This window comes from Ursus maritimus, unplaced genomic scaffold, assembly GCF_017311325.1.
Source record: "Ursus maritimus isolate PB19 unplaced genomic scaffold, ASM1731132v1 scaffold_29, whole genome shotgun sequence".
NCBI lineage: Eukaryota > Metazoa > Chordata > Mammalia > Carnivora > Ursidae > Ursus > Ursus maritimus.
This window is the reverse complement of record NW_024425452.1, coordinates 31,040,395-31,053,283: the sequence shown is the minus strand read 5'-3', so window position 1 is coordinate 31,053,283 and position 12,889 is coordinate 31,040,395. Positions and strand designations below refer to the sequence as shown.

At 34.5% G+C, this 12,889-nt stretch overlaps 1 protein-coding gene across 2 annotated transcripts in view; it reads right to left on the bottom strand.

The window, feature by feature from the left end:
* Nucleotides 1-3,884: 3,884 nt before the first annotated feature.
* TTK (TTK protein kinase) overlaps nucleotides 3,885-12,889 on the bottom strand; it is a 40,273-nt gene continuing 31,268 nt past the window's right edge. Inside the window, exons 17-21 of one of the 2 annotated variants that reach the window (XM_008684855.2) lie at nucleotides 11,455-11,535; nucleotides 7,194-7,370; nucleotides 6,755-6,839; nucleotides 6,338-6,438; nucleotides 3,885-4,448 (exon numbers count right to left, since the gene is read on the bottom strand). In XM_008684855.2, the coding sequence (XP_008683077.1) occupies nucleotides 4,365-4,448; nucleotides 6,338-6,438; nucleotides 6,755-6,839; nucleotides 7,194-7,370; nucleotides 11,455-11,535 (528 nt within the window). In that variant the 3' untranslated portion in view covers nucleotides 3,885-4,364. The remainder of the gene's footprint in view (nucleotides 4,449-6,337; nucleotides 6,439-6,754; nucleotides 6,840-7,193; nucleotides 7,371-11,454; nucleotides 11,536-12,889) is intronic. The other variant, XM_008684857.2, reaches the window with a different exon arrangement.

Below are 12,889 nucleotides of genomic sequence, written 5' to 3'. Positions count from 1 at the left end.
CAAGGGAAACCTGAAAATGCCACATTTAGAAGAAATAAATACATATTTAGAAATTAAGAAGATCCCTATGAAATCATAAACATGACACTTAACCAGGAAGATAAAAAAATTCTAAGTTTGCATGCACCTAGTGAAATAGCCTCAAAATATATAAGGCAAAATAAACATAATTTAGCAACCAAAAAGTAGTATTTTAAACATATTTATATTAGTCATGCTAACTTAAGAGCTTGTCCCTTACCTAAGAGTGTTTTATTGTTTCAGGAAACATGTAATACATTGTAATTTTTCCATTTAACATAACAGAAAATAGGCTCCTGGTTAGGAGTTATTTTTGCACAGATTATCTGGTTTTTTAAAAACAGATTAAATATGAGACACCGATATATTGTTCAAGAATATATACATATGTGATCAAATTATTTTTAAAGAACAAAGGAAAGGTAGTTTAGATCAGCCCTCCTAAGGACAAACTTTAAAAAATTAAAAAAAAATAATCATAAAAAGAGCTAACATTTAGTGGTAGGGAACCTCAAAGATGGCCCAAGATGATTTCTGCCTTCTGGTTGTCACACCCTCATTTTGAATATTTTGAATAATGAAATGAAAATGAAAACACAACTTATCTAAGTTTGTGGGACGCAGCAAAAATGGTACATAGAGAAAAATGTATAGCACTGAATGCACATATTAGAAAAGAAGAAAGTTCTACAATCAATGATCTAAGTTTCTACTTTAAGAAACTAAAAAAAGAAAAGCAAACTAAATCCAAAGAAGAAAGGAATAATACGAATTAGAGCAGAAATAGATGAAATTGAAAACAGTTAATCAATAGAGAAAAATCACTGAAACCAAAAGCTGACTCTTTCAAAAGATAAATAAAATCAATAAGCTTCTAGTCAGACTAAGGAAAAAAAGGACATAAATTACTATATCAGGAAAAAAAAGAAAGGACATAACTATAGATCCTATGGACATTAAAAGGATACTAAAGAACTGTGAACAACTCTATGCTCATGAATTTGATAAACTAGATGAAATGGATCAATTTCTTAAAAAACACAATTTGCCAAAATTCACACAAGAATAAATAAACAGGGCTCCTGGGTGGCTCAGTCAGTTAAGCATCTGCCTTCATCTCAGGTCATGATCCTGGGGTCCTGGGATTGAGCCCCACGTTGGGCTCCCTGCTCAGTGGGGAGTCTCCTTCTCACTTTGCCTCTCCCCCTACTCATGCTCTCTCTCTCTCTCTCTCTAATAGAGTAAAATCTTAAAAATAAAAAAAAAAAAAAGAATAAACAACCTGAATAGGTTTCTATTAAAGAAATTGAATCAATAATTCATTACCTTCCAGATGGGTTCCCAGGCCCAGAGGGGTTCACTGGTGAATTCCGCCAAATATTTAGGGAAGAAATTAGATGCATTCTCAACAAATTCTTTCAGAGGATAGAAGCAGAGGGAATACTTCCTAACTCATGCTATGAGGCCAGCATTACCCTAATACCAAACCCAAAGACATTACAGGGAATCTATAGACCGATATCTCTCATGAATATAGATCCTAAAATCTTCAATAAAATATTAGCAAATCAAATTCAACAATGTATTAAAAGAATTGCACACCATAACTAAGTGGGCTTTATCCCAAGTAGTCAAGGCTGGCCCAGCATTCAAAAATCAATGTAATTGATCACATCAACAGGCTACAAAAGAAAACTCACATGACCAATATTAATAGATGCAGAGAAAGCAACTAACAAAATCTAACATCTATTTATGATAAAAACTCTCAGGAAACTATGAATAAAGGGGGAACTTCCTCAACTTAATAAAAAGTATCTTTAAGAAAACACACAGCAAGACACCTGGGTGGCACAATGGGTTGAGTGTCTGACTCTTGGTTTTAGCTCAGGTCATGATCTCAGGGTCCTGAGATCGGGCCTGCGTTGGGGCTCCACACTCAGTACGAAGTCTGCTTAGTTTCTCTCTCCTCTGTCCACCCCCCCAACTCTCTCTCAAATAAATAAATAAATCTTAAGAAAAAATACAGCTAGCATCATATTTAATGGAGAGAAACTTGAAGCTTTTTCACTGTGACCAGAAACAAGGCAAGAATTCCCCCTCACCACTCCTTTCAACAGCATATTGAAAGTGCTAGCTAATGCAAGAAGACAAGAAAAGGGTGCCTGGATGGCTCAGAGCATGCAACTCTTGATCCTAGGGTTGCAAACTGGAGCCCCACGTTGGGTATAGAGATTAAAAAAAAAAAAAAAAGACAAGAAGAAACAAAAGGTACGCAGATTGGGAGGGAAGAAATAAACTGTCTTGTTTGCAATTTTACATTCTTCACAAAAATTAACTCAAAGTGAATCACAAACCTAAATGTAACATAAACTGCAAAACTGTAATACTCTAGAAGATACCATAGATGACCTTGGGTATGGTGACGACTATTCAGTCACAACATCAAAGGCACAATTCATGAAAGAAATAATTGATAAGTTGGAGTATATTAAGATTAAAAACTTCTGCTCTGTAAAAGACAGAATCAAGAAAATGAGAAGACAAGCCACAGACTGAGAAAAAATATTTGCAAAAGACATATGATAAAGGACCACTATCCAAAATACACAGAGAATTCTTAAAACTAACTTAATCTTAAGGAAACAAACAACTCAATTTAAAAAATAAGCCAAAGACATCTCACCAAAGATGGTAACAGCTGGCAAGTAAGCATATGAAAAAATACTCTACATCATGTGTCATCACAGGAATGCAAATTAAAAGAACAATTATATACTACTACATACCTATTAGAATGGCCAAGATCTGGAACACTGACAACTCCAAATTCTGGCAAGGATGTGGAGCAACAGGTACTTTCATTCACTGCCGAAGGGAATGCAAAATGGTACAGCCACTTTGGAAGACAGTTTGGTAGTTTCTTAAAAAACTCAATATACTCTTACCATCAATCCATCAAACATGCTCCTTGGGGAGTTGAAAACTTACGTCCACGAAAAACCTGCACACAGATTATAGCAGCTTTATTCATAATAGCCAAACTCTGGAAGCATTCAAGATGACCTACAGTAGGTGGATGGATAAACTGTGGTATATCCATACAATGGAATATTACTAGGCACTGAAAGAAACTGGAGGAATTTTTTCTAAGTGAAAAACTAATCTGAAAAGGCTATCTACTATCTAACTCCAACTATATAATGTACTGGAAAAGGCAAAATTACTGAGACAATTAGAAGATCAGTGATGCCAGGGATTATGGAATAGGGGATGGATGAATAGGAGGAGCACAGAGGATTTTTAGGGCAATGAAATTACTATGGTGGTTATTTGTCATTACACATTTGTCCAAACCTATAGAATGTACACCACCAAGAGTGAACTGTATGTAAACTACGGACTTTGGGTGATTATTATGGTGTGTCAATGTAGGTTCATTAATTTTAACAAATGTACCAATCTGGCGGGGGATGTTGATAATGAGGGAGACTGTGCATGTGTGGGGGCAAGAGCTATATGAGAAATCTCTGTACATTCCCCCTCAATTTTGCTGTGAATTAAACCTGATCTAAAGAAAGAGCCTTAATCTAAAAACAAAGTGTATTAAAATCTAAAAAAAGAAAAAAGAGGCAGGGGAAAGAGTCTACTAGATTCAGTCCTGAAGACTCTAAGACTACATTTGTAATTACCAATTACCAAGCAAGTCATACAGTGAGGGCATGCCCTATACAACTTATACCACAGATACTCTAAACACCAAGCAATAGATATTACAAAGAATCAGAGAGAATTAAAAGAACAAATTATAGCTCTAAAACTCTGGACTGTATCAGTACCATAAAGCAATCGGGAAATCTATTTTGGAATTCAAACCCTTTGGAATTTTCTTTTTGAAGTTCATTTACTAAGATCTACTCTTGTGTCTTCCCTTAATTCAATTTTTATTAAGTATTTTGCTGCCACACCAGTCGTACATTTGAAGAAAATAATTACACAATTTTTACAGTTTAGTGTCATCTTACGCTACAAAGCTTTATTTACATAGTTCTTTAGAATATATTTCAGGTGTTCACCCACTATTCTAAGTGTGAAATGGTATCAAATAAGAGTAGACTTACAGGAAAGCATAAAAGAGAGAAAATAATTCTACTACTTAATATATACAGTATCATTAGTGGTTATTCTTTTTACAGTTTTCTTTTGAGGATAATCCACTGAATTTTTCTGCCATTGACATTTCAAGGTGAAGTTTTCTTTAAGAGATTTCCAAAGAGACTCAAGAGTATAACAGTTCAGTATATTTTACAGGTGATATCTGACAATTTATGAGTAGCTGCAAATCATTTTTTCTCCCATTTTTTTTCGAAAGTCTTGGATGAAGAGGAATCATGCCTTTCACCACTACTATAGTGGTCATATAAAGTCTGAAATGAAAAACACACACCTATTTTGTAACTTCTAAAATTCAATGTATTATCAGATGAATAAAGATAACTACATATATTCTAATATTTAATGAATTTCTCTCTTGTTCTTATAACTAGAAAATTATTTTATAAACTGTGAAGATAATTAAGAATTGTAACCACCTAGCTTGGCCTAAAAATCCACTATCATGAGATATAGCTCCATCATTCTATACAAGAAATGTAACATAGCCATTAATAAGCATATATATACATCTTAAAGGCCTTCTTGTTCTCCCGTATTTTTTCTTATAAAACCAGTCTTAGAGAAATTGCTACACTTTAAAATACACTCATCAGGGAATACAGTTTCAGATGATATTCCAACTAATAAACAGGTGACATTAAAAAAAATACAAATTGTTATATAAATAAACACAATTAGCTATATTAAAATCTACATATTTTAAAAGATTTAAGGGTAAGCCAACATTTAACTTATAAAGATAAAAGACATCTCTACCATGAAGGAACACATAACCTTAGTAGTAAAGGTAACGAATCCATCTCAATTTTATTTATAAAAGGCCCTAAATAATACACTGGTAGAAATTTAAAACATGGAGATATGACATAGAGTAAAATTATAAAACAAATTTTGTCCAACTTGAATTCCTAAAGCCATTGATTTAACCATGAGCACTTAAGAAAATTTAAGAAAAAAATTAACCTTTATGTCATGAATGCAAATATAATAGTGAATGTATAGTAAATTCCTCCAGAAATATATCCAAGTTCTTGACATCTTAGATTGGCTTTACCCTACCCAGAGAGCTAAGAGTGTTTTTAATTTAAGCTCCCATAATTTTATAATAACATTATTACTGAAATAAATAATTAGTAACTACTTGGTAACTAAACCAGTTGGTCAATAAGCATACATAGCATTCTATAAATGACTAGGGGTTTGAGGCAATGAGATCCAAAAATGGTGGTATAGATATAAACAAACACTGGGAGGCTGAAAGGTAGGTCTGAGACATTTGCTTTGAGAAATGTTCTGACTGCTGTACACAGCTTCAAGTCATTACATGCAACAAATACTGAGACTTCTCCCAGGTGGCTTCTGGAAAAAAAAAATGGCTAGAAGAAATGAATTCAAAAGCTGTGTTAAGAATGTTGTTGATTGGGGGCGCCTGGGTGGCACAGCGGTTAAAGCGTCTGCCTTCGGCTCAGGGCGTGATCCCGGCGTTATGGGATCGAGCCCCACATCAGGCTCTTCTGCTATGAGCCTGCTTCTTTCTCTCCCACTCCCCCTGCTTGTGTTCCCTCTCTCGCTGGCTGTCTCTATCTCTGTCGAATAAATAAATAAAATCTTTAAAAAAAAAAAAAAAAGAATGTTGATTGATTGATTTTTAAAGATTTTATTTATTTATTTGACAGAGAGAGACAGCCAGCGAGAGAGGGAACACAAGCAGGGGGAGTGGGAGAGGAAGAAGCAGGCTCCCAGCAGAGGAGCCTGATGTGGGGCTCGATCCCAGAACGCTGGGATCACACCCCGAGCCGAAGGCAGACGCTTAACGACTAAGTCACCCAGGCGCCCCAAGAATGTTGATTTAAACAACAAATTCCTTATGAAATTTATTCCAGTTGAGACCTGACAGCAATTAGGAATGAACCTAATATGACAATATACTTTCAATTATGCTACTGCAGAATAAGAATGTAAGTCAACTGAGTCTTTATTTGACAAAAAGCACACATTAAGTATCTAAATGTAGAAATACACTTCATAGTTGACCTGATGATTGGACCAACTTTTCTTTGGATTACCTGTTTAAGTGTCTTATTCACTAAACTATATAAAACATTTAAAAGTAAAGTAGAAAGAGAATAGACTTTCTTACTTTAGCAGCTTTCAAAATGGAGTTAGGGGAATTCAGACCAACGAGTTGGCCCAGAACATATTTCATTTCTTCAGTGGTGCCCTTAGCCATCTGGTTACCTGCTAAAAAATATAATCAATAATATGCCAGTACCAATAAAAAATATAAAATCACATACAAATACATTCTGTTTAACATCACAATAACTGCTTCTTGTAATTTATCACTCATCACAGCCACTTACCTAGGATAAGTAAATATGAATGCCAGCATAAAAAAAAAGCAATTTCATTTATTTTAGCATTTTAGCATAAAAGGAACTTCCTTAAGGAAGGAGGCAGGCTGGAAAAGAGAAGCTGATTCATATTCTGTTTTTTGTTATAGCTATACATGTGTTTGTATTAGTAGTTACTAATAAACTGATTTTCAAAGAAGTACCTGGATGAGTTTGAATTTGAACATATGGATGTGCTAGAAGCTCAGGAATGGATATCCTCTGTTTAGGGTCCCTTATTAAACAACACTATAAAAATAAGAATAAAAAAAAATCAAGTTTTCTTACGTAATATTGATACAGTGTCTTTCAAGATTGTATCATACTACAGACCTTTCTTTCTAGATAGCCTACTCAGAAATAACAAGATTATTTCACAAGTCATTTTTACAAAATCCTTAACTATTCATAAGTTTTAAAACACCTTCAAAGTGAACTTAACATGACTTACAAAGCTAATTCATTCAGTAATCCCTTTCAATAGATCAGATATATCTATCAAAGCCAGTTACGTAATTCCAGTGAGTTCAACTATTTCTTCTAAGCAAACAATTTAAGTATATGAAATATTGTTCTTCTATATCCATATACTATTAATGTTACCTTTAACACATCTTGAAGATCTTTCTCTGGAATATCTGGAAATTCAATTTCATGATTAGGGTCAATTATGGCATGTAATTTAGAAATCTGATTAATTATATGCTGAAATGGTGTCTTCCCATAAGTCATATAGTACAAAATGCATCCTAAGGACCAAACATCACTTTTAGGGCTTATCTAATTGGGAAAAAAAAAAGAAAAAGAAAAAGAATAGTAAGTTGCTGTAATCTTAATATAAAATTAAATCTAAGAATATTTTATACACACACATACACATATAATCCATAACATTTAAAATCATAACTAAACCTCAATGAATGGGCAAGTACTGGATTAGGTTTACATGAAAAACACATCTTTTTCTAGTTTTTGTTATATTTGGTTATTTTATCAAGAGATGAGCTTTAAGTCTCTCAACAAACTCATAATTAAAATATTTCAACTGAAACATATATTATGTTCTTGTCAGCTTGTAAAAATATAAAAACCAAAAACTGCAAGTTTTAAATTTACTTGTTTTCTCCAAAATTACTGGATTACTTTAAATATTTTTTAAGATTTTATTTATTAGAGAGAGAGAGAACACACAAGTGAGAGCAGGAGGATGTGCAGAGGTAGAGAGAGAGAATTCCAAGCAGACTCTGTGCTAATAAGCGTGGAGCCCGATGTGGGGCTTGATCTCACCACTGAGATCATGACCTGAGCCAAAATTAAGAGTCAGATGCTTACCTGACTAAGCCACCCACGTGCCCCAGGATTAGGATAAATTTTTATATAAATTCACAACATATAAGTATGCATAGATTTTAAAAAGGTTAAGTTGAGCTATCTTAAACCCAAGAACCCATGTAGAGCCAGGCTGGGCTGGATTTGAATCCTGGCCTTGTTACTAGCTAGTAATTTTATGTAGCTCCAATTCCTCACCTCTAAAATAAAAATAATAAAAGTACATTGTCATGGGCATCTAAATGAATGATATAACCATGAGATATGGATAAGCATAGAGAGTAATTTCTGGGTATAGTAAGTAATCAAGAAATGTTACTTACCATTAAGTGTTCTTTGTATTAAATAATCTCATTAGAAATAATGCAATATTATAACAATCATCATTTTGACTTTAAAAACATAAAAAAGATAAAACATAGCAGTGGGCATAATAAATGAGAAGGGTTAAATTCCTTTTAAAATGTAGGTAGTCAAACATACGTTAAAACAAAATATAACTACATGCTCTCAAAAAAGATTCATCTAAACCATTGAGGAAAAAGAAATGAACACATAACCAAATAAAAAAAGAGAGAGAAAGAAAAAAACAGAATAGGAATATTAATATTAGAAAAAGAGAATGAGAACATAGCAAAATGCTTTTAACAGAAGAAGGAAAGCCATTTTTGATAAAAGGTACAACCAACCAAGAGATGATAGTCACAAACATCTATGCACTGAAACTACATTTAATAGAACTATATTAAGTAAAAACTATATGAAATTCTTTTGGGGGAGTGGTAGAGAAATTTTAACATGCCTTTCAGAAAATTGCAGATAAAACAGATCCCACTATCTGAACACAGAGAAAACTAAAAATTAATAATAAATAAAAAAAACCTTCCCCTCCTCCAACTTAACTATCTGGAAATTAAACCCATTTCTAAATAAATCATGGACTAAAAAGGATTTCAAATTAAGGAAAAATGGCAGTGGCTGTGGCAACATAGCTGTTCTTATTTATTTTTTTAATTGAAGTATAGTTGACACATGTTACATTAGTTTCCGGTGTACAACATAATGATTTGACAACTAGATATACTATGTTATGCTCACCGTAAGTTTGGCTACCATCTGTCATCACACAACTCTATTACAACACCACTGACTCTATTCTCTACGCTGTGGCTTTCATCCTCTGACTTATTCATTCATTCATTCACTCTGACTTATTCATCCACTCTTCACCCATTTTGCCCAATCACTTACCCCCATCCCCTATGGTAACCAGCATTGTTCTCCGTATGTATGAATCTGTTGTTTATTTGTTTTGCTTTTTAGGTCACAGTATAGTTTTTCAATCTGCCCAAATCCCCAGATAAGATAGAGAAGCCCGGCAGCAAAACCATATACATATAGAAAATATTTACAACAAAACTAAGTGAAAAACTATACCCAAGAACCCCAGAATATGGAAACAAACTACCAACAGCCACAAATCCTGTATGGTAGAGGTATTTGAAACAGAAAACAGAGGGAAATAGTGAATGTGCCTGATAGATCTCAGAAGAGAAACTCCAAAAGGCCAACGGATGTTCATTGGAAAGTAATTTGAGAACAGAGCTAGACTGGGAGGGGTTTGAGCTTTTTACCAGCAGGGACTACCTCACATGTTGGGATAAAAAATTTGTCTTCTATTCAGAATCATTAAGGCCACTGGATAGCAGGTGTTTCAAATGACTGGAGATTTACCCGTAATATTAAAGCACTGAGTTGACAACTGAAAAAATCTGAACTCTACATGCAATTCAAAATAAATCTTATTTTTTTTAATCTTATTTCATAGTATTTTAAAACTGAAGTTGCAAATTTTAGAAATTAATGAAAATAAGAAACACTACAAAAAAATGTATAAGTAGAAGTTAAATTCAGAATAAAATTTAGTTTTAATGTTTTAATTAATAAGATTGCAAAAATTAAATTAGCAAATATTTAAATCCAGAAACTAGAGGGGTTCTTGGGTGGCTCAGTCCGTTAAGAGTCTGCCTTTGGCTCAGGTCATGATCCCAGGGTTCTGGGACTGAGTCCCACATAAGGCTCTTTGCTCATCGGGGAGCTTGCTTCTCCCTCTCCCTCTGCCTGCCACTCCCCCTGCTTACGCTCACGTGCGTGCTCTCTCTCTCTCGCTGTGTCAAATAAATAAGTAAAATCTAAAAAAGAAAAAACGTCTAGAAACTAGGGGGAAAAAAAAAAAGGAAACTGAAGCAAATAAAAATAATAAAGATAAAAGCAGAAACTAATTAGAGAGCAAATGAAAATAGAATAAATGAATAAATGAAGACTTTGTTTTTTAAGATTAACAAAACCTTAAGTCAATCAAGAAAAAGAAAAAAAGACAATAAATCTAAGTATGAAAAGGGGAAGCTAAAAAGATATAAAAAGAATTTTATGAGACTATCTGACATGTAATACCAGTTATTTGAGAAGATACTTAGAAGCCACAATTTTCTAGAACAGAAAATACACTTAGTAAATACACATTATCAAGCAATTATTTTGAGCTAGATAATGTATTGATTTCTTTCTCATGTAATCCTCAATTACTTTTTTTTATTTTTATTTTTTTTAAAGATTTATTTATTCTGAGAGGAAGAGAGAGGGCGCACACAGGTAAGTGAGTGGGAGGAGAGGCAGAGGGAGAGGGAAAGAGAGAAACAAGGTGGAGCGTGATGGGGGCTCAAACTCAGGACCCTGCTGAGATCATGACCTGAACCAAAATCAAGAGCCCAACACTTAACTGACTGAGCCACCCAAGCACCCCTCGATTACTTTTTAAATAGGCATTGTTTGTAAGCCTAATTTATAGATGAAGAAAGTAGGCAAATTAAGTCACAAAGATAGTTGTTAATGAAGAGGCAGATCTATTGCTTGAATGCAGGTACCTGGACAACGTGTGCTCGCGTGTACTTTGTGACACTGCTGCAGAGCAAGAAGGATTAGCCTGGAAGCCAGACGCATCCTGGCAGGCAAAAGGAGCCCAACAAGGGATACCAGTGAGACACAAAAAGCTCACTGAGGTGGTGAAATTAGGTAAATGGGAAAGTAGCCTGTGGCAGGCTGGGAAAAAATTACAGACTAGAATTATACTTGGAAATGCAGAATTCACAAATGTATAAATGGTAAGAGATAAAATGTAAGAATCAAAGAGGAAACAAAAGACTTCAAAGGTTATCAATTCAATATCCAAATCAGAGCTAATTTAGTCTTAATTTCTACCTTTAATTTTAAAATTTAAAAATATCCTGGGAACATTTCTTATTGGAGCACACTATTGAGACATCACCATATTAAAAGCACAATATTAAAAGAACAGTCTCAAATCAATAAATAACAGTGAAATTGAATCCCATGGCAATTAGCTTAAGAAAGCAAGGTCTCTATAATGGCCTAAAAAGTTTTAGAACTTAAGCAACTTGAGTTAGCTATTAAGTTTAATCAGAGAATATTCCCTATTGATGCCCAATAAATCGGATGTAAATAACCTTCATAGTACCTTTGACTTGGATTTCCCATTCTCTCTTGAGGAAGACATATCTTTGATTGCTTCTGGTGGCATATAATTAACTGTACCAACCTGTATGCCAAATCACAGAAAACACAAATCACTGAAAATACGTTACTGTGCCTTAGATTTTTTATTTTATTTTTTATTCTTTTTTTTGCCTTAGATTTTTAAAAACACAAATGTCAGACTCTTGAAACTTGAATAATTACATATTGCAGTAATATTTTTTAAAAACTCAAGTAACTGACAACAGTATTAGGACAAAAATTTTTTCACAACTCCAGCAAATTGGATTCATAATCAGAAAAGTTACTCCTTTCAGAATGCTGAGCTTTTTCTATGATGATGGAGAGCAACTACCATAAAACTGCCGAAGTTAAAATCATATTAAAAGCCATAAACTTTGAAGGAATTGGTATCACTCATTTTTGTGCTGGAATAGACCTAGAATAGTTTTTAAAAAAAAAAAATCAACCAACCAACTGATCAAAACTCTAGCTATGTCTCCAAGTATTGCCTGGGCCCCTGTCCAGAGTGAGATGGGGCAGGTATATAAGTCATGCAAGAGCTTCCACGGTCAGATTATGCCAACCTTAAAAGGCATTTATTTTATTCTAAAACAAATGGTTCTGTTTTCAAACACAGAATACCTGTACTTTAGGACCTTGCCATAGAAGATATCTTCAAGCTGATTTACAACTAAATGTTCAGTCCTATCTTTTTTTAAAGATTTATTTATTTTAGAGAGAGAAAGAGCGTGTATGCATGCATGTGACAGCACGAGCAGGGGGAGGGGCAGAAAGAGCAGACTCCCCTCTGGGTAGGGAGCCTGACCTGAGGCTCCATCCCAGGACACTGAGATCACAACCTGAGCTGTAATCAAGAGTCTGGACGCTTAACCCACTAAGCCACCCAGGAGCCCCAGTGTTCAGCCACATTTGTGATACAAAGAGAAGTCACTGTCAAACAGAATCGTTTCAAGGGCATGCTGTCCATCTATTCCTCCTAAAAAAAAATCTGTTTTACTTCTAGGATTATGGCAGATCCACATCAGAAATCTGCATACGTGGAACACATCATCTTGGCTCCAAGCAGGATTGTTTTTGGTTATTCTTTGGTGTCATCACCTTAGTTTTTACAGGGACAAATTTATTAGGTTTGTGACTGCATATCCTATTAGAAAAATGCAGTTCAATACAGTATTCATTATGGTGTCTCCAATATGAAGGACCACTTGAGAAATTTTTTTCACGGGTGCCTGAGTGGCTCAGTCAGTTAAGCGGCCGGCTCTTGATTTTGGCTCAGGTCATGATCTCAGGATCCTGGGATTAAGCCCCACCTTGGGCTCCCCACTCAGTGGGGAATTTGCTTGAGAATTCTCTCTCCTCTTCTCCCTCGGCCCCTCCCCTCACTTGTGTTTGCT